The sequence below is a fragment of the Cucurbita moschata genome, unplaced genomic scaffold (genome assembly GCF_002738365.1).
Source record: "Cucurbita moschata cultivar Rifu unplaced genomic scaffold, Cmos_1.0 Cmo_Scf00006, whole genome shotgun sequence".
Lineage (NCBI taxonomy): Eukaryota > Viridiplantae > Streptophyta > Magnoliopsida > Cucurbitales > Cucurbitaceae > Cucurbita > Cucurbita moschata.
The window spans coordinates 3,735,596-3,756,277 of NW_019268522.1; the positions used below are offsets into that span (position 1 = coordinate 3,735,596).

A 20,682-nucleotide genomic window follows, 5' to 3' on the forward strand; every position below is an offset into this window, starting at 1 on the left:
AACAAAATAATCTGAATCTTACTTTCCCTCGAGGTGATCTTTGAGGTTGTTGGATTGCTTCCTTTTGAGGTGATTCCTTATCTAAATGTCTTATTCTTTAATAAGGTTATTAGATCAAATTCCAAAGAGCAAATTTAGGACCAACGTGGGAAGTCACACTTGTTGTTTTGTTCTCCTCCGGACATCACAATCCACCCCCTTCGAGGGACCAGCATCCTCACTCGCTAGCACTTGTTCCTTTCTCCAATCGATGTGAGACCGCCATCAAATCCACTCCCTTCGAGGCCCATCATCCTTACTGGCACACCGCCTCGTGTCTACCTCCCTTCGGGGAACAGCGAAAAGGCTGGCACATCGTTTGATGTCTGGCTCTGATACCATTTGTAACGCCCCAGATCCACCGCTAGTAGATATTATCCTCTTCGAACTTTCCCTTTCGAGACTTTAAAACACGTCTGATAGGGAAGGTTTCCACACCTGTTGTTTTCTCCTTCCAACAACCTTAGACATCACAAAATATAAATTAGCTAGTTAAACATCATAATTTAGAAAAAAAAAAATTGAATTTTGAATTTCAATTACCAATTAAAAAATGTAAAATAAATAAATAAATAAATTTTATTAAATTTTATAAAATTTAAAACACTAATTTTAGTAAAATTTATAAAGATTAAAATGTAATATCAGATGTATTAATTAGAAGAAATGGTCTCATCCAAAATTAAAAGAAATAAAGTCCCGACATAATTTAGAAAGTTCCGACAAAAAAAAAAAAAAAAATCAAATCCAATAAACGTCGAACTGTTTTTAGCTATAAAAAAAAATATATTATTATTATATTTTAGTCCTTTTATTGTTTTTTTTTTCGGAAAAAAAATTAAAATAATAATTTTAAAAAAAATATTTTTGTTAACGTTACTTTTGAAATTTCATATATTTTTTAAAAAATAAAATTTAAAAATCATATATTTTTTAAAAAATAAAATTTAAAAATATTATCAAGACAAAATATAAAATTTATAAATATTTTTATTAATATATGTTAAAAATAAATAGAAAATAAAATTTAAAAAAAAAAAAAAAAACTCTAGGAAGGAGCAAAAGTCGCGTGAAGTCCACGTGGACGGCGACGATTGGAGGACTAAAAGTAAACAACCAAGTGAACGGGAAAGGGTATAACTGTCTGCCAGAGTGCGTGGCCGGACGTTTGAGGGAAGGAAATTTGTAAATCCCACCGGAGGTTCCGCCGTCAATGGGCATTAAATTCGAAATTCCACACATCAAATTCCCAATCATCTCTCATCAATTCTTCCTTTCATCTCTCTCTCTCTCTTGTTTTTTGTTTTTTTTTTTCTCTCTCTCTCTCTGTCTCTTGTGACTTCGCCGGAATGTGTTTGATTTGATTTCTTCACTCGATCGCCAAGTCCTTATGTATTTATCCAGAGGAACAAGAGACTAATCCAACACTTCGTGATTCTGTGAAGGAAAAAGAGAGAGGAGAGGGAGGGAAAGTGATGGATTCGCCAACGTCGGGAGGCGAAGGCGATTCAACAACTCGAATCGCGGCTCAATCTTCGGTGGTGGACTCGTTCAAGGGATGTGGATTCACGGGGATCAAAATCGACAAGGATGAGTTGCGGAAGCAGCTCCGGATGCCGCAATACCTTCGTTATGCTATGCGAGATTCTATTCGGCTTCAGGACCCTGGCGCCGGAGAGACCTGGTTGCCTGGTGCTAGATCTATCTCTGGCTCCTCCGTTGTTCCAGAGATTAACGATGGTCCGCCTGAATCGCCGATGGTTGTGTTCATTAATCCTCGAAGTGGTGGTCGCCATGGTCCCTTGCTTAAGGAGAGGCTCCAGATGCTAATTAGCGAAGAACAGGTCCATACATTTCTGAAACTTTCCCCTCCCTCTCTTGCTTTTGAATTTTGTTTAATGCTGTTCAACAATGCGTGTTCATACAAACCTAGGATTTGTAAAATGTTGTTAATCAAAATTTGATTCGGAGAGTTGGATGTGTTGTTCTTGTTCAGATCAATAATATCTAGTCAGTGATTGAAATCTCCATAGCTAATGGTTCTGAACGTTGGTCCATAATTTCTGTGAAGGTTTTTGACCTAACAGATGTGAAGCCCCATGAATTTGTCCGGTATGGATTGAGATGCCTCGAGTTATTGGCTGGGCTTGGTGATGCTTGTGCTAAAGAGATCCGTGAGAAGATGAGGGTCATGGTATGATTAAAGATCTGAAGCTATATGAATTTTGGTTATGGTGAAAACTAACTGATTTATCCACAGGTTGCTGGAGGTGATGGCACTGTTGGTTGGGTTCTTGGTTGTCTTTTAGACCTCGAGAAAAGCGGGCGGCTGCCCGTTCCACCAGTAGGAATAATTCCTCTTGGTACTGGCAATGACTTATCCAGAACCTTTGGCTGGGTGAGTTCTCTTATTTCTCATGAAAATTCATATCATATTTACATATCTGATAATGTCATGAGCTGTAGGATTGAATGCTCTTTTCAGGGTGGTTCTTTTCCTTTTGCTTGGAAGTCAGCCATCAAAAGATCCCTTGACAGGGCAACCACTGGTCAGATTCGTAGATTGGATAGGTACTGTTTTTCTCGGTTTTAAGCATAATTATGACATTGTGTGATCTCACATCGGTTGGGGGAGGAGAACGAAGCACCCTTTATAAGGGTGGCATTGTGAGATCCCACATCGGTTGGGGAGGAGAACGAAGCACCCTTTATAAGGGTGTTGAAACCTCTCCCTAACAGAGGCGTTTTAGTTTTAAAAACTTTGAGGGGAAGCCCGAAATGGAAAGTCAAAAGAGGACAATATCTGCTAACGGTGGGCCTGGGCCGTTACGAATGGTATCAGAGCCAGACACGGGGCGATGTGCCGGCGAATAGGCTGTTCCCGAAGGAGGTAGATATGAGGTGGTGTGTCAGTAAAGATGCTGAGCTCCGAAGGTGATGGATTTGGTGGTGGTCCCACATCGATGGGAGAAAGGAACGAGTGCTAACGAGGATGCTGGGCCCTAAACGGGGTGGATTGTGAGATCCCATGTCTTTGATAGGAGAACGAAACACCCTTTACAAAGGTGTTGAAACCTCTCCCTAGCAGAAAAGTTTTAAAAACCTTGAGGGAAGCCCGAAATAGAAAGCCCAAAAGACAATATCTGTTAGCGTGGGCTGGGCCGTTACAGGCATGGTGTGCTGGTGATTGCAGGTTTAGGTTTGTAAATGTGAATGTTTTGGTAGTATAGTTCTCTGTAAATGCAGTGGCTGAGAGTGCTTGGTGCCTCTGCATAGTGAACGCATCAGTGAAACAATTTATGGCCCCTCATAAGTCTGAATCTTGTGATGCAGTTGGCATGTTACTCTAGCAACCCCATCTACTAAAATCGTGAAATTACCACATTGCATGAAACCTACGGAAGTCCATGCTCTTGATGAGGTTTGTGCACTTCTTCAACTTTTTTTTAATACTTTCACAGTCTAGCTGAATGAAAACACTCTGGATGGGCTCTGGTGCCTTACCATTGACACTGCCCTTTAATCGTTCATCCATTTTTCTTTTAATCATTCAACACTACCCTTTAATTTATCTTATCTTTCTTTCTGTTATCCCTTGTACATTTAGTGGTTAGTGGACAAGCAAAAATATAAGTGCTAATCTTTAAAATGCTGCATCTTCTTTTCCAAATAATCTTGTGACAACAAAGATTTGTATCTCAGAGGTAGAAGTGTTTTTTTTTTTAATTTATTTTTGTGGCCGCAGAGCTTGGAAATCGAGGAGTCATTACCAGAGAAAGCCTACTTCCACGAAGGAGTATTTTATAATTACTTCAGCATAGGTATATTAGGCGTTTACATTTAAATAGCCAATGACACTCTCATGAATGATAAATCCTGAAGAAACATTATTTACCTGAAAATTTGAAGTTAATTCTGCCATTTACGCAAGTGTCAATATAAAAGAGTATGTATGTTGAACTTGATTCTACGGTCAACATCAAAGCGGTTAGTACGCAGATATTGGCTCTTTGTCAATATTGAAGAGGTTTTTAGGCAGAAACTAATTTTCAAGTAGTTGCAGTAATATTCTTTCTCTCTGTCTTTTATTAAGTAATGGTGCAATTATTTCCTTTCTCAGCTAAAACTATATATTATACTGTCATTGAACTGCCTGAAATGGGCTCGTGTAACAATGGCTAACTTTCTAGCTTCAAGCAATATTAGCTCAATTTTGTTTTTTGAAGGGATAATGTATGCTTTGACATATTTGGTTGGTATTGAAATGCAGTATTGTACTAATGTGGTTTGCAAATCTAAATAAATGCACCTTGTGGATATATCTCTCTATCTCTCTCAGTCAAGGGAGTTAGCTTTAGATCGCAGGTGCAATTTTATTTGTTAGTTTAACAGGGGTGCATTTTGTTTATTTTCATATCGCATGGTTACAAAAAATGCAATCATTTAATGATCTTCATTTAATTGTTTGATCACTTGTTTGTAAGTAGGTTTTTTTATTTTGTTCATGCAGGAATGGATGCTCAAGTTGCTTATGGCTTCCACCAACTTCGGGATGAAAAACCTTACCTCGCACAAGGTCCAATTTCTAACAAGGTTGGGCTTTGAACTTTAAAGTTATTTAGAAATTTGGAGTAGTTTGCTGCAAGTTTCCTTTATTCACTTTATTTTATGAATTAAACCGACAAACAATTAATTTTGAATACTAATATAAAAACAAAGCCTTCTATAGAATGAATGAGATCAACACATCCAAACTAGAACGAACGCAACATCTGTGGATACGAGGGTAGTAAAATCTTTGTGCATCCGAAGAATAAGGTGGAGTCTCCTGGAAAATCTGGAGGGATGTTGGTCCTTCATTCCTATGGGGTGAAAGGAAAATCAGGGTGGATGAGGTGAGGGAGGTTATTCTTTATCAATCAAAACTGAAAAAGCCTTTTGAGAATGCAAAATTGTGGTAACTCTGAAAATTTTTGGGGAATGATAATGCTCCAGGACTTAAGTTGATCTCTTAAATATGTTCAATGGTTTTTATTGAAACGTAAGGATGAATTCAACTGATAGAGATCTCCTATTACAGCTGATTTATTCTGGCTATAGTTGTAGTCAGGGCTGGTTCTTCACGCCTTGCATTAGTGATCCGAGTTTAAGGTTAGATATTCTACACCGTTTGGGACTGTTGCTTTGTGATTTGGATATGAGTTTTTCAAATATAGAAAACAAGTAGGTTTGTATTTGCTAAACAGAGTTTCTAAGAAAATTTTCTGGTTGTAGGGGCCTTAAACACATCCTAAGGATGCATGTCAAAAAGGTCAATTGTTCCGATTGGGAGGAGGTTTTAATCCCCTCGAGGTATCTATCATGCGCTCTTTGCTTGGCTTAACTTGCATTTGTAATGGTATTTTTGAGTTCATGCATCCAATATCGTATTGTTGTTGAAATAAACAGAATTTTGTGTATTGAACTGTTTCTTTGAAATGAATATGATAGTGATTAACAGGGTCGATGTCATGCAGCAGCCTAATTGTTGTTGCGGCCAATAAAAAAGCCTAACCTCTAAAACTAGCTGAATCTTTAGATTATGAGCCTTATCATTCTTGCAGTGGTTTGAAGTGTTTTAGTATAGGAAATGTGTAGCCAGGACCCATTTTGTTGGGATTAAAGTCTGTTTAAGTTGAGTTCGAATTTGAGGGAAGATGGTTTTCGCTCCCCAAATTTATCTTATTATTATTATTAGAGAAAGGGGAGACTAACAAGGTTTGGAACCCTACTCCCCAATCCATATATCAATCTTGTAAGCAAGTTGGTGCAGCGCTTTCACTTTAAATCAATCTCACTCATTTGGTCTGTTCGGTCAAATCAGCTCTCTTGCCTGAATGGTTTTTGCTTCCCAAATTTTTAGGCATTTAACTTGAATCATTTTGTGCAGTGTAAGATCTCTGGTTGCGTTGAATCTCAACAACTATGGTAGTGGGAGACATCCATGGGGAAACCTTACGCCAGAGTACATGGAAAGGGTACATTGTTTACTTGCCTTTTCTCTTTACATGATGAAACGTTTCTTATCTGCACATATCACCCAGATTTCTAATTTTTTTTTTTAACTGGATTCTAACCCAATTACATTTGACAGGATATAATTTCTGTTTATTGCACTAGTTTTGGCAATTTTCTTATAGCTTGGCCATTTTTGTTGCGATTCCCTAGGAACAGGAGTTATCTAGTCTCTCTTGCTGCTATAAATGAATACCCAAATCTTTCTCTGTCTCTATTCGTAACGGCCCAAGTCTATCGCTAGCAGATATTATCCTTTTTGGGCTTTCCCTTTTAGGATTCCCCTCAAGATTTTTAAAACACTTCTGATGGGGAGAGGTTTCTACACCCGTATAAAGGGTGTGTCATTCTCCTCCTCAACCTATGTGAGATCTCACAATCCACCCTCATTCAGGGCCCAGCATCCTCGTTGGCACTCGTTCCTTTTTCTAATCGATGTGAGACCACTACCAAATCCACCCCCCTTCGGGGCCCAACGTCCTCGCTGGCACTCGGTCCTTTCTCCAATCGATGTGGGACCCCACCAAATCCACCCATCTTCGGGGCCCAGCCCTCATGTCCACCCTCCTTCGAGACTCAGTCTCCTTGCTGGTAAATCGCTTGGTGTCTGACTCTAATACCATTTCTAATGGCCCAAACCCACCGCTAGCAGATATTGTCATCTTTGGACTTCACCTTTAGGGGTTCCCCTCAAGATTTTTAAAACAACTATACTAGGGAGAGGTTTTCACACCCTTATAAAGGGTGTGTCTTTCTCCTCCCCAACCGACGTGGGATCTCACACTAGTTTTTTAAGGCTACGACTAGAGTTTACAAATTTTCTTAGAAATATTTTACTTTCAGAGAGGATTTGTTGAGGCACATGTTGATGATGGGCTTCTAGAAGTGTTTGGTCTAAAGCAAGGGTGGCATGCATCACTTGTTATGGGAGAGGTCATCTCAGCTAAACACATAGTTCAGGTAATGGAATTGTGTTTGATTCATTCATCAAATTGCTACAAATTGAAACACTTTGGTAAAAAATGTGGGGTTGCAGGCTGCCGCAATTCGGTTTGAGCTTCGAGGTGGAGAATGGAAACACGCATTTCTACAGATGGATGGAGAGCCATGGAAGCAACCCATGAGCAGAGAATGTTTGACTTACGTTGAAATCAAAAGGGTACCTTCCCAATCACTTATGATCAATGGAGAATAATTTCACCTCCATTCTTCATCCCCTACTGCTCATTCATTCCTCTTTTAGGATTAACCATTAATGTAAAGCCATCTGTCCGTCCGTCCACCGTTCATCTTCTTCAATGACTGTAAATTTTAATATCATTCTTTTTTTCTCTCTAAAAATTCTTATAGAGCGAATGTTATACTTAAAAATACTTTTTCTTAAAAGAAAGTTTAAATTCATTATAAATGACATATACGTATCGTTCTTAGTTTTTAGGTTTGTGTTTAATAGATGTTTGAAGTATCTAATGAATTCCTCCGCCACAAAACAACTTATAGTTGTTATAAGTATCTTTCCAAAAATATGGTGGAAAGATCCAATGCACGTAGTTGAACTAAATAATCCCCACCATTTTGTATACTTTATTCATTTCTTGTACTCATTTCCTTCTCCCTTGTTCTCTGGGTTTGTTTGTGAATTCGAACCCATTTCAGTGAATATATCATTCTAAAGGTTAATAATTTGGTCTCATCGTTGCAATTGTTGGACTAAAATAGACCAGACAAGGTCGTTCGGTCTCATGGTAGTTTGGTCTCATCTTTGCAATTGTTGAACTAAAAAAAAATCATGGTAGTTTGGTCTCATCTTTGCAATTGTTGAACTAAAAAAAAAAATCAGGTTTGTAAATTAATTCTTTGTGGTGGAACAAAATATCTTTCATTTCCCCCTCGATTTTGGGGTTTTAAAGGAATATTGTTATGTTGCCTCAACGGGTATCATTCCTCCTAAAACAACGTTCTCTTTCAGACCTCTCAACCAATCGATACGACCTCAGAGAGCGGCTTTTGCTAAAACTCAAGCGTAGGTCAATAAATAAGACATCAATTACCATTCTAAAGGTCATCGATTACCATTCTAAAGGTCATTGATTACCATTCTAAAGGTCAATAGTTGGATCTTATCATTGCAATTGTTGAACCAAAAAAGATCAAGTTTGTACATCAATTCAAACGCAGCTCTTTGAATAAAACATTAATTACCATTCTAAAGGTCGGTCTAAGGAGAGTGTTGGGATTATTTATCTTATATGTCTTTTTTTGTAGAATAGTATAGGATATCTATGGCCCCCAATTAACGGTTTATAAACTTTTTAGGTTTGTACATCAATTCGAATGGAGTTGAGTGAATTAAGGTATAAATTACCATTTTAAAAGTCGAGAGAGTTCGGTCTCTATCATTGCAATACTTTTTCTTCCAACAAAAAGCTTTGGAAACAAACAACAAACTCACATACCCAAGATAAGAAGAAGAGCCATGGCTGCAGCCAGCAGAGAATCTTTTATCACCATGGAGACACCCTCACCCACCACACTGTGGCATACACCGGTGCCGTACTTATTCGGCGCCCTCGCTGCGGTTTCAAGTCTTATAGCCATTGCCCTCTTGATCATTGCCTGCTCATATTGCTGGAACGTTTCTGCATCTGTATTGAACAGCCACGCCAGTGCTGCTCGAGCCGCCGACATGGAGTCTGCTCATGGCAAGGGCGGAGATGGCCGGAATCCGCCGCCACCCACGGTGTTTCAGGACAAGATGTTGGTAATAATGGCGGGAGAAGTTAACCCAAGTTTCATCGCCACCCCCACGTCGCTGGGTTTAGATTGTAGTAAAGTTACGTGCTGCCGTGAAATGAAGGCCACGGCGGCGGAGCATGGTGGCGCTGGTCAGTTGCAGATGGGTCCCACAAGCTCGTTGTTTTCTTTGGGGTAAATATGTAATTTAATCCATGTTTTTCCCTTCTTTTAACTTGATTGTTGATCTTTGAATTCTATTTCTATGTTGATTTTTATTTTCATTAAATTGTTGAAAGAACTTATGTGCAAATATAAAGTATTTTTCACGATTTTTTTTTCCGGTCGTTTAGTTTAATAAGTGTGAAACGGGAGGGTTCCAATTTTTGTCCCCGATTAAAAGTACACACCTTGAGCTGCGCTCGAGTTGATAGAGATTCTGAACTTCTATTCTCTAGAGAGTGAGTTATGCTCGGGTTGAGTTTCGTCTTGTATTTCTCAAAAAAGTGATTCAGTTGATGAGATTTAGTATGATTCTTATGAGATCGATGAGACTGATGTTGTTATTGGAAGCAGCACCTCATATTTCTTCTCGAGAATCTCGTGATTGTTCCAAAGCAACTAAAAAGAGATTCTTTAATCAGAAAAAATTCGCGGGATACTCATCCAAATTTTTTTTTGCAAGTTAAGGATGTTTAGTACTGTATTTGATATTTTATTACAAGACAAATATCTTTACTATAAGTATCTTTTCATTTATTGTTATTTCATATCCTTGTAATTTATTTGATTATAAATAGAGAACTTTCACGCACCATTTACATGTGGTGGATTAAGCAAACATTCTCATGGTATTATAGCCCTTTCGGTTTAGCAACCTTAATCCTTTCTTTTCAATGGCTTCTGAAATCCTCTATTGTTCTTCTCCACCACCACTGCTGACTTTGACGCCGCAGGGGCAGTCGTCATGGCAGCGACATGCGGAGCCGATTGATTACTCTTCAGCCCTACCCTTTTGACCTTCAAATCACCCTTCGCCATACTCTTACCTACAACCTTACCTTCTCCAACAAAATCAGTTTCCCTTTAGCCAACATAGTCTCTCTCATTTTCTTCCCGATCAACCCTTCATCCTTCACAGAAACCCTAATCTTAGGATCCTCATCAGCGTTCTCTTCGAAAATATACGGAATCTTGATAAGCACATTGATCTTTTGCAGAGATTCACCTTTGGAATTTGAGCGCCGCACTGCCTCTTCTTCAACCAAGTCGCCGCCACACTTCTAGCTAAAATTGGCTCCTTCGCCCGCTGTGGCAACTCTTTCGGCTTCAACATTGTCTTTGTCCCTTGCTCTAGGTTTCCCCTTCTACTTGAGTTAGACATATTCTCACCGGAGTCAAGGCAACATCGTCGTTGAGTGAGGATCCCTCTTCATGGGTTAAGACATTCTCTCACCGAAGCCAAGGCAGCATCGCCGCTGAGCGACGATCTCTCTGCAGTTTTCAATGGCCAAGAAAGTGTTTCTCTACACCTCTTTCGAACCAGGTTGACATTTTCACAAAAAGTCTTTCTCGACCTCTCTTTGAATTTTTCAGATCCAAGCTTCACGATCGTTCAAATCCGACGCTCAGCTTGTGGGGGGTGTTAAGGATATTTAGTACTAAATTATAGTTTAACATATATATCATATTTAATATTTTATTATAAGACAAATATCTTTACGATAAGTATCTTTTCATTCATTGTTATTTCCATATATTACTATTTTCATATCCCTGTAATTTATTTGATTATAAATAGAGAACATTTACACACTATTTACGTGCGGTGGATTAAGCAAACATTCTCAGCAACCCAATCACGGTTAACACGTTTTTTATTTATTTATTTATTTATTTATTTTTTTAAAATTGAAATATTATGGACTAAAATTTATATTTAACATTTTTGTTTTTCAGTGTCTTAGACAAGTTTGAAACGCTTAGTTATAAAATTTAAGATCGAGTCGTTTAGCTCGAAAGATATTTATACCTTCCCTTTAAATTGCTGGTTTGAATCTCCATCCCGACATGGAACGTGGAAGTTTAAAGAAAACGCCCACTTTGGATTTGACAAAGGAATTGTGGCATTACCTTTCTCCGTGCATCTCAAAATATGTTTGGAAAAAGATATGGCACAATTGGGAAATTTGGTAGGGAGAAATTTAAGGTTCATATAGTCCTTACTAAAATAGAGAAGCAATCAAGTGGGATAAGGCAATCACACTCACACAAAAGTCTCACACTAGAGGTTTCGTTCAAACGTGGACTCTATCTATGAGTGTTGATTCGAGTTTAAAATATTATTTTAGAATCTCATATTGTTTGAGTGGTGTAGTTGATTATCATGCTAGTCTCACACATTAGAGGTCCTCAGATCAAACCTGGATTTAGAAGTTTTGTGAAATATGAGTGTTGATTCTTTGGAATCTCACCTTGGCGTTCATTATTATGAGATTTCCATGGCCTTCGCAGCATCCACCGTCAGCCCACATGGGAGCCTTGCCCTTACCTGAATATATAGGTAGCTGAGTATTATATGAAATACCCATTAAGTCGCCCCACTGTTGGGGTTAAGCATATAATCATATATCCGGATACAAGCAAGCTCGCACATGGCCCACGTGTGTGACTGTGGGCCCACCAGGCAAGCTTGCAAGCGAACTCCCTGGGCCTGGCTTGGTCGGGTATGTATGACATACAATACCGGACGCCACAGACAAAGGAGGGTCTGCATGATATCGTGGCGAACACAATATCGAATATACGCATCCATACCATCTGAAGCATAATGGGGGAGGTTCTTAAGGTTTACCTCCATGGCATTATACATACAACGTTCCATCCCCTTGCCCCATTACATAGCATAACTGGGTCAACATCGAGCAAGCATATCATAGCATACTAGTCATCTCATTCATGACATGCGGGGTGCTCGCACATGGCCCACGTGTGTGACTGTGGGCCCACCAGGCAAGCTTGCAAGCGAACTCCCTGGGCCTGGCTTGGTCGGGTATGTATGACATACAATACCGGACGCCACAGACAAAGGAGGGTCTGCATGATATCGTGGCGAACACAATATCGAATATACGCATCCATACCATCTGAAGCATAATGGGGGAGGTTCTTAAGGTTTACCTCCATGGCATTATACATACAACGTTCCATCCCCTTGCCCCATTACATAGCATAACTGGGTCAACATCGAGCAAGCATATCATAGCATACTAGTCATCTCATTCATGACATGCGGGGTGCTCGCACATGGCCCACGTGTGTGACTGTGGGCCCACCAGGCAAGCTTGCAAGCGAACTCCCTGGGCCTGGCTTGGTCGGGTATGTATGACATACAATACCGGACGCCACAGACAAAGGAGGGTCTGCATGATATCGTGGCGAACACAATATCAAATATACGCATCCATACCATCTGAAGCATAATGGGGGAGGTTCTTAAGGTTTACCTCCATGGCATTATACATACAACGTTCCATCCCCTCGCCCCATTACATAGCATAACTGGGTCAACATCGAGCAAGCATATCATAGCATACTAGTCATCTCATTCATGACATGCGGGGTGCTCGCACATGGCCCACGTGTGTGACTGTGGGCCCACCAGGCAAGCTTGCAAGCGAACTCCCTGGGCCTGGCTTGGTCGGGTATGTATGACATACAATACCGGACGCCACAGACAAAGGAGGGTCTGCATGATATCGTGGCGAACACAATATCGAATATACGCATCCATACCATCTGAAGCATAATGGGGGAGGTTCTTAAGGTTTACCTCCATGGCATTATACATACAACGTTCCATCCCCTTGCCCCATTACATAGCATAACTGGGTCAACATCGAGCAAGCATATCATAGCATACTAGTCATCTCATTCATGACATGCGGGGTGCTCGCACATGGCCCACGTGTGTGACTGTGGGCCCACCAGGCAAGCTTGCAAGCGAACTCCCTGGGCCTGGCTTGGTCGGGTATGTATGACATACAATACCGGACGCCACAGACAAAGGAGGGTCTGCATGATATCGTGGCGAACACAATATCAAATATACGCATCCATACCATCTGAAGCATAATGGGGGAGGTTCTTAAGGTTTACCTCCATGGCATTATACATACAACGTTCCATCCCCTCGCCCCATTACATAGCATAACTGGGTCAACATCGAGCAGGCATTATACATACAACGTTCCATCCCCTCGCCCCATTACATAGCATAACTGGGTCAACATCGAGCAAGCATATCATAGCATACTAGTCATCTCATTCATGACATGCGGGGTTCTCATTACAATCATGACATGTCAATCAAGCTCATACAGGGTAACAAACCGTGTCACAAACATCATATACATAAACATGGCATACATAACATTTCACTGCAAGAATCACATACATAAACATGGCATACATAACATTTCACTGCAAGAAACCTAGCATACAGTGCATGCAAGACCAACAATAAAGTTACTTACCTCCTCCTTGGCCTTGGCCGAAGTCACTCACCACGCTAACCCTGGCGCCTAACTACCTCCTATAAGACAGGATGATATACTTAGAGTCATTTCATAACTAACTCTTATGTCTAGCTATCAAGGTATGTCCCTGTCACAAACTGTCCTACCAAAATGGAGTTATACTGACCTTAGATGGTTGAAACAAGGGTGAGAATGGCTCCATAAGGGTCGAAAACCTAGGAATCGATATATTATACGTACGTCGAGCCGCACCGCCAAGCCGACCTAGCCGAGCCGGGAGTCCAACGAAGCCGCCGACAACGCCGAAACCGATGGGCTGCGAAGGACACTAACGGCGCAAGGTTCCTGGATGCGTCTCTGGGTTGGGCCGAAGGGGAACGAGGCCCAATGGTGGGGTCCGAGCGCGGCCCGCGAGGTGCGGCTTGTATGCTGACCGAGACGGACTCGCGGAATGTTAAAGGGTCAACCCGCGACCACCGCTTCGTCTTCTTCGCCCGAAAGCCTCGACTACCGTCGCCGGTGGAATGGTCGTCATCCGTCTGTCTGTCCCTCCTTGCCCGACGCACCCTGGTGCCGGTTTGCTCCTATCTAAGGACGCACAGAAGTCTGAAGTTTTGAGACGTTTCGATTCCTCACCTAAACCTTTCATCTCCCCCTCAAAGGTACGACAGTGGCTCAGGAAGAAAAGACGGCTAAGGTAACTAGGGTTACCATGGGGACTTAAGAAATTTAATACATCTTTGCTGGCAAGGCATGCCTCACCGGAAATCTGGAGTCGGGCGAGATTTTAGGCGCCCTTCTATATATAGATATATATTGCTTTTTTAAACCCTTACCCTTACACAGCCATTGTTATTTTTAAATTTCACTTTATCTGGGTGGTGTAGTTGGTTATCAAGCTAGTGTCACACACCAGAAGTCAAGCCCAACCCTGGGCTTACACATTTTTTAAATTATGTTTTTACTTTTTTATTTGATACCTGGGCTTAGACATTTTTTAAATTATGTTGTTACTTTTTTACTTTTTCTTTGATAACATTTTCACGTTTCAAAGTCACTTGGGCTTAGACATTTTTTAAATTATGTTTTTACTTTTTCACTTTTACCTTAACAACATTTTCACCTTTCGAAGTCACCTTTGTTGAAGGGTTACCGGTAGATATGTATGAAGACATGTATGAATAGATACATGTATTCAAAGTATGTTTTGTACTTAAATTATGTTTTTACATTTTCCGTAACAACATTTTCGATTTGAGTTCAAATCATTATTTTGAAACTCAGGTCTCCCGACCTTGGGCTTAGACATTTTTAAAATTATGTTTTTCTTCTTAACAACATTTTCATTGTTGATTCGAGTTCAAATCGTTATTTATATTTCTCAGCTTGTCTGAGTGGTGTAGTTGGTTATCACGCTAGTCTCACACACTAGAGGTCCCCAGTTTGAACCTGGGCTTAGACATTTATAAAATTAGGTTTAGTTTGTTGATTCAAGTTCAAAGTTTGAGTGGTGTAGTTGGTTATCACACTAGTCTCACACACTAGAGGTCCCCAGTTTGAACCTGGGCTCAGACATTTTTAAAATTATGTTTCTACTTTTTCCTTAACAACGTTTTCACTTTTGGTTCGAGCTCAAATTGTTATTTTGGTTTCTTAGCTTGTCTGGGTGGTGTAGTTGGTTATCATGTTAGTCTCACACACTAGAGGTCTCCAGTTCAAACCTAGGCTCTACTTTTTGCTAACATTGAATGTGGAAAACCTACTTTATACATAAAACGTTTAACTTTAAAACATCCTATTCTATCCTTAAGTCTAATAAAATAAAATAAATAAATGCCACTATCCTATATGCATGTGTCATGCTTCTAAGTGGACTTTTTATGCATGTGTCATGCTTCTAAGTTTCGATAAAACGACACAACCACGACACAACAAAAGACTCGAAATAAAAAGACCCTAAGTTTCGATAAAACGACACAATCATGACAAATGTAGTAGCACATGGCTTGAGTATTTAAATGCAACAATCACATGCAATGAAATGATGGGACCTATCTTTCGTTTCGTTTTGTATAAAACGACACAACCACGACAAATGTAGTAGCACATGGCTTGAGTATTTAAATGCAACAATCACATGCAATGAAATGATGAGACCTATCTTTCGTTTCATTTTGTTTTCCCTACGGTGTAATCCTAACAAGTAATCGTGGATGTGTACCGTACAGGAATACATCTTGAAATACTACATAGCTACGTAGTAGCGAGAAAATAAATACAGGAATGTCTTGCCTTAACCTGAAAAATGTAGCGAGAAAATAAATGCCAATGCATGTGCCATGATCTCGAGTTGCGATGCCGTCGTGAGAAAATAAATGTCTTGCCTTAACCTGAAAAATGTAGTAGCACATGGCTTGAGTATTTAAAGAAATACTCAGTAAGTGACCCCACTACTGGGGTTAAATGCAACAATCACATGCAATGAAATGATGGGACCTATCTTTCGTTTCGTTTTGTTTTCCCTACGGTGTAATCCTAACTAGTAATCGTGGATGTGTACCGTACAGGAATGTCTTGCCTTAACCTGAAAAATGTAGTAGCACATGGATTGAGTATTTAAAGAAATACTCAGTAAGTGACCCCACTATTGAGGTTAAATGCAACAATCACATGCAATGAAATAATGGGACCTATCTTTCGTTTCGTTTTGTTTTCCCTACGGTGTAATCCTAACAAGTAATCGTGGATGTGTACCATATACTCTACACGCAGCCCATACGTGCGAGTATGGGCTCACCAGCTAGTTCGCACACCGCTGGGCCACTGTCCCTAGCTGGTGGGCATGCTCTAGGGGCCCACCGGGACCCGTTAAAACTAAAACCGTCACGGCAGCGCTATGCAGGGCATAACGATCGTTGTCCTGCCATTTGGATGTACGCGTCCGTACCCTCATGATGGGATAGGGGTATCCCCCCAAATTCATGATCACACAATATGCACGAGGTCCCACTAGTCCTACAGTCATCATTTAATGAACATAACCCCGTGTCACGTTTTCATGCTTACATGTCATTCTCATTCTCATTCTCATTTCGTTACATATCATACATATTCCTAGCGGGGTTATGTATAACGCAATTTACCGTATTTCACATCATACAATTCATTCAGTTACATTCCAATACTCATACAACAAGCCATAATCGTATAAGGGCCACACATCGTCATATGCATTCATATCACATCAACTAAGCAGCATAAATAACATACATTCACGTTCACATGATTTCGTACTTAAGCACAATAATCTAGCATACAATGTATCATATCATAACCAAGTCAATAATATAAACACTTCATAGTCATATCGTTCTCTAACTTACCATAGCCTTAACGTTCTTATACCTATCACAGACATATCATTACGTGACGTACCTTAGTCATATCGTCACAAGAACGTACCCTAATGCTATCGTTCCATCAATCTATCACAAACCTATCCCTTTCTACCCATAACCTAACCGTATTCTTTCATCAATCTCTCTTATCCATAGCACTCCAGTATGTAACCTAACTCTAACGTTTCATGAACGTATCTTACTCCTATCGTTACATTTCGTTATGTGCATCCTTCTCGTATCCTATCTCAAACATCTCCTAGAGCACATCGTACCATAATTATTATCATACAATCCACGTATTATAACATAACATAACATATAGGAAGCATATCGATCCATAGACAATTCACACATATCAATATATATGACACGTGCCGAACCACAGGGCACGTATCAACATCAAATATAATCATGCCGATAGTAAGGTCACTTACCTGCCTCGCTTAAGTCATTGTCACAAATATATCTTTAATAAAAGTTCGATTCTGTCCTTTGAAATCCGAGTCAACCTATATGAGCTCATGACATCAGTTTCAAGTTTGAACTCTATACAATTATTTCTCTAATTTAGATCGGCCATCGTAAAATTGTGATATTTCGTATTAGACAAAATTTAAAGGAGCTCACTGCACCCTGATATTTCCTGTTTTACTGTTAAATCCTATTCAACAAATCTTTCCTCTTCTTCTGTAATTATTTTTAAGAAGGTATTATTTAATTTTGTTAATCTATTCCTACTTCCAAATCTTCCCTTTTTTATTTTTATTATTATTTTTCTTTTCAGTTCTGTATTTCTATCTCTATCTCATTTTTTTTCTTATTTCCTTTGTCTTCTTTCTAATTTAGTTAACAACTATATTCTTAGCTTTTAATTTAATGTATTCTTATATTCTTTTCCTATAATTCATATAAAATTACAACCTAAATCATGGTAACAATTCATTAGATCTAAATCATTCCAACAATTTAGTAGATTTAAAATATAATTTGTTTTTGATTTTCTAAACTCATACAGAATTCTTTTCATTTAATCTCTAATTCAAAACTAAATAATTGTAACCAAATTAATATTATTTAATAAAATAAAATGAAGATTTAACATACTGACCTTTTCAAATGACATATCTCCTCCCGCAGAGCTAGTCTGCTTAAACCTTTTGTTTTCTTTTTCTATTTGTTTTTGTAGGAAGAAAATTCTGGATAAATCTGCAGTTATTTTTACAGAAAAGAGATTGGTGATTTGTTGCCATATTTATTTTTAGGGAAAGAGTGGTGAGAGATTGAAGGAAGGAGGAGGTATCCTTGACAAATGTTTTTCTTCTTTTAATTTTTATTTAATCTTTATTATTTTATAATTTTAAATATTTTTTTTATAATTATTTTTTATTTGTTTATTTCTTTATTTATATTTGGGCTATTATAGGTCCCAAGTTCGAACCTGGACTCATACATTTTTAAAATTATGTTTCTACATTGTCCTCAACAACGTTTTCACTGTTGATTCGAGTTCAAATCGTTATTTTGATTTCACTTTTTCCTGAACAACGTATACACTGTTGATTTAAACTTTAGTTTCTCAACTTGTCTGGGTGGTGTAGTTGGTTATCACGCTAGTCTCAAACACTAAAGGTCTCCCGCTCGAATCTCGGCTCAGATATTTTTCAAATTATGTTTCTACTTTTTCATGAACAACATTTTCATTGTTGATTCGAGTTCAAATCGTTATTTTTGTTTCTTAGTTTGTCTGGGTGGTGTAGTTGGTTATCACGCTAGTCTCACATACTAGAGGTCCCCAGTTCGAACATGGGCTCAAATATTTTTAAAATTATGTTTCTACTTTTTCCTGAACAACGTTTTCACTTTTGGTTCGAGCTCAAATCGTTATTTTGATTTCTTAACTTATCTGAATGGTGTAGTTGGTTATCACGTTAATCTTACACACTAGAGGTCCCCAGTTCGAAGCTAGGCTCAAATATTTTTAAAATTATGTTTCTACTTTTTCCTGAACAACGTTTTCACTGTTGATTCGAGTTCAAATCGTTATTTTGGTTTCTCAGCTTGTCTGGGTGGTGTAGTTGGTTATCACGCAGGTCTCACACACTGGAGGTCCCCAGTTCGAACCTGGGCTCACACATTTTTAAAATTATGTTTCTACTTTTTCGTGAACAACGCTTTCACTTTTGGTTCGAGCTTAAATCATTATTTTGGTTTCTCAGCTCGTCTGGGTGGTGTAGTTGGTTATCACGCTAGTCTCACACACTAAAGGTTCCCAGTTCGAACCTAGGTTTAGACATTTTTAAAATTATGTTTCTACTTTTTCCTTAACAACGTTTTCACGGTTTATTCGACCTCAAATCATTATTTTAGTTCCTTACGTTGTCTGGGTGGTGTAGTTGGTTATCACGTTAGTCTCACACACTAGAGGTCCCCAGTTTGAACCTGGGTTCAGACATTTTTAAAAATTATGTTTCTACATTTTCTTGAACAACGTTTTCACTTTTGGTTCGAGCTCAAACCGTTATTTTGGTTTCTTAGCTTGTCTAGGTGGTGTAGTTTGTTATCACAGGTCCCTTCACTTTTGGTTCGAGCTCAAACCGTTATTTTGGTTTCTTAGCTTGTCTAGGTGGTGTAGTTTGTTATCATAGGTCCCCAGTTCGAACCTGGCCTCAGATATTTTTAAAATTATGTTTCTACTTTTTTCTGAACAACGTTTTCACTGTTGATTCGAGTTCAAATCGTTATTTTGGTTTGTCAGCTTGTGTGGGTGGTGTAGTTGGTTATCACGCTAGTCTCACACACTAGAGGTCCCCAGTTCGAACTTGGGCTCAGACATTTTTAAAATTATGTTTCTACTTTTTCCTGAACAACGTTTTCAATGTTGATTCGAGTTCAAATCGTTATTTTGGTTTCTTAGCTTGTCTAGGTAGTGTAGTTGGTTATCACGCTAGGTTATTTTGGTTTGTCAGCTTGTCTGGGGTCCCAGTTTGAACCTGAACTGAGACATTTTTAAAATTATGTTTCTACTTTTTCCTGAACAGTGTTTTCACGGTTGATTCGAGTTCAAATCATTATTTTGGTTGGTCAGTGGTTATCATGCTAGTCTCACACACTAGAGGTCCCCAGTTCGAACCTGGGCTCTGACATTTTTAAAATTATGTTTCTACTTTTTCCTGAACAACATTTTCACTATTGATTCGAGTTCAAAACATTATTTTGGTTTCTTAGCTCGTCTGGGTGGTGTAGTTGGTTATCACGTTAGTCTCACACACTAGAGGTCCCCAGTTCAAACTTGGCCTCAAACATTTTTAAACTTATGTTTCTACTTTTACCTGAACAACGTTTTCACTTTTTTTTTCACTTTTTTTTCACTTTTGGTTCGAGCTCAAATCGTTATTTTGGTTTCTTAGCTTGTCTGGGTGGTGTAGTTGGTTATCACAGGTCCCGAACCTGGCCTCAGATATTTTTAAAATTATGTTTCTACTTTTTCCTGAACAACGTTTTCACCATTGATTCGAGTTCAAATCGTTATTTTAGTTTGTCAGCTTGTCTGGGTGATGTAGTTGGTTATCACGCTAGTCTTACACACTAGAGGTCCCCAATTCGAACCTGGGCTCAGACATTTTTAAAATTATGTTTCTACTTTTTCCTGAACAACGTTTTCACTGTTGATTCGAGTTCAAATCGTTATTTTAATTTCGTAGCTCGTCTGGGTGGTGTAGTTGGTTATCACGCTAGTCTCACACACTAGAGGTCCCCAATTTGAATCTGGGCTTAGACATTTTTAAAATTATGTTTCTACTTTTTCCTGAACAAGGTTTTCACTTTTGGTTCGAGCTCAAATCGTTATTTTGGTACTTTTTCCTGAACAAGGTTTTCACTTTTGGTTCGAGCTCAAATCGTTATTTTGGTTTCTTAGC

At 39.0% G+C, this 20,682-nt stretch overlaps 2 protein-coding genes and 10 non-coding genes across 13 annotated transcripts; all 12 read left to right on the plus strand.

Annotated features, from left to right (window-relative positions):
- Positions 1 to 1,193: 1,193 nt before the first annotated feature.
- On the plus strand, positions 1,194 to 7,501 carry LOC111444111 (diacylglycerol kinase 7-like). 2 transcript variants are annotated; one of them, XM_023082078.1, is made up of 12 exons: positions 1,194 to 1,883; positions 2,111 to 2,233; positions 2,300 to 2,437; positions 2,525 to 2,610; positions 3,373 to 3,460; positions 3,785 to 3,860; positions 4,550 to 4,632; positions 5,120 to 5,190; positions 5,314 to 5,391; positions 5,969 to 6,056; positions 6,937 to 7,053; positions 7,130 to 7,501. In XM_023082078.1, exons 1-12 carry the CDS (start codon positions 1,515 to 1,517, stop codon positions 7,286 to 7,288), a joined length of 1,476 nt encoding a protein of 491 aa, XP_022937846.1. In that variant the 5' UTR covers positions 1,194 to 1,514; the 3' UTR covers positions 7,289 to 7,501. The 2 variants fall into 2 exon arrangements, 1 of the variants encoding a protein (XP_022937846.1); XR_002710642.1 differs by lacking the exons at positions 5,969 to 6,056; positions 6,937 to 7,053; positions 7,130 to 7,501 and adding an exon at positions 5,649 to 5,938 and having other exon boundaries at positions 5,314 to 5,541.
- A 1,058-nt stretch (positions 7,502 to 8,559) lies between these two features.
- LOC111444458 (protein GLUTAMINE DUMPER 2-like) lies at positions 8,560 to 10,113 on the plus strand. The gene is made up of 2 exons (XM_023082554.1): positions 8,560 to 9,021; positions 10,047 to 10,113. The coding sequence occupies exons 1-2, from the start codon at positions 8,570 to 8,572 to the stop codon at positions 10,111 to 10,113; spliced, it is 519 nt and encodes a 172-aa protein (XP_022938322.1). The 5' UTR covers positions 8,560 to 8,569.
- Positions 10,114 to 14,752: 4,639 nt separating this feature from the next.
- On the plus strand, positions 14,753 to 14,826 carry TRNAV-CAC. The gene has a single exon. It is a non-coding gene; the product is annotated as a tRNA-Val (tRNA).
- Positions 14,827 to 14,865: 39 nt separating this feature from the next.
- On the plus strand, positions 14,866 to 14,939 carry TRNAV-CAC. Its single transcript has one exon. It is a non-coding gene; the product is annotated as a tRNA-Val (tRNA).
- A 3,568-nt stretch (positions 14,940 to 18,507) lies between these two features.
- TRNAV-CAC lies at positions 18,508 to 18,581 on the plus strand. Its single transcript has one exon. It is a non-coding gene; the product is annotated as a tRNA-Val (tRNA).
- A 244-nt stretch (positions 18,582 to 18,825) lies between these two features.
- Positions 18,826 to 18,899, plus strand: TRNAV-CAC. Its single transcript has one exon. It is a non-coding gene; the product is annotated as a tRNA-Val (tRNA).
- An 85-nt stretch (positions 18,900 to 18,984) lies between these two features.
- On the plus strand, positions 18,985 to 19,058 carry TRNAV-CAC. Its single transcript has one exon. It is a non-coding gene; the product is annotated as a tRNA-Val (tRNA).
- An 85-nt stretch (positions 19,059 to 19,143) lies between these two features.
- On the plus strand, positions 19,144 to 19,217 carry TRNAV-CAC. Its single transcript has one exon. It is a non-coding gene; the product is annotated as a tRNA-Val (tRNA).
- Positions 19,218 to 19,523: 306 nt separating this feature from the next.
- On the plus strand, positions 19,524 to 19,597 carry TRNAV-CAC. The gene has a single exon. It is a non-coding gene; the product is annotated as a tRNA-Val (tRNA).
- A 396-nt stretch (positions 19,598 to 19,993) lies between these two features.
- Positions 19,994 to 20,067, plus strand: TRNAV-CAC. Its single transcript has one exon. It is a non-coding gene; the product is annotated as a tRNA-Val (tRNA).
- A 243-nt stretch (positions 20,068 to 20,310) lies between these two features.
- Positions 20,311 to 20,384, plus strand: TRNAV-UAC. The gene has a single exon. It is a non-coding gene; the product is annotated as a tRNA-Val (tRNA).
- Positions 20,385 to 20,469: 85 nt separating this feature from the next.
- Positions 20,470 to 20,543, plus strand: TRNAV-CAC. The gene has a single exon. It is a non-coding gene; the product is annotated as a tRNA-Val (tRNA).
- The last annotated feature ends 139 nt before the right edge of the window (positions 20,544 to 20,682 follow it).

Excerpts from the sequence above, each read along its gene's own strand:
- LOC111444111 (XM_023082078.1), top strand. The coding sequence starts at position 1,515 with ATGGATTCGCCAACGTCGGGAGGCGAAGGCGATTCAACAACTCGAATC. Across the intron at positions 3,861-4,549 it reads TTATAATTACTTCAGCATAG|GAATGGATGCTCAAGTTGCT; the intron begins GTATATTAGGCG and ends TTGTTCATGCAG. Across the intron at positions 4,633-5,119 it reads AAGGTCCAATTTCTAACAAG|CTGATTTATTCTGGCTATAG; the intron begins GTTGGGCTTTGA and ends CTCCTATTACAG.
- LOC111444458 (XM_023082554.1), top strand. The coding sequence starts at position 8,570 with ATGGCTGCAGCCAGCAGAGAATCTTTTATCACCATGGAGACACCCTCA. Across the intron at positions 9,022-10,046 it reads AGCTCGTTGTTTTCTTTGGG|AGATTCACCTTTGGAATTTG; the intron begins GTAAATATGTAA and ends GATCTTTTGCAG.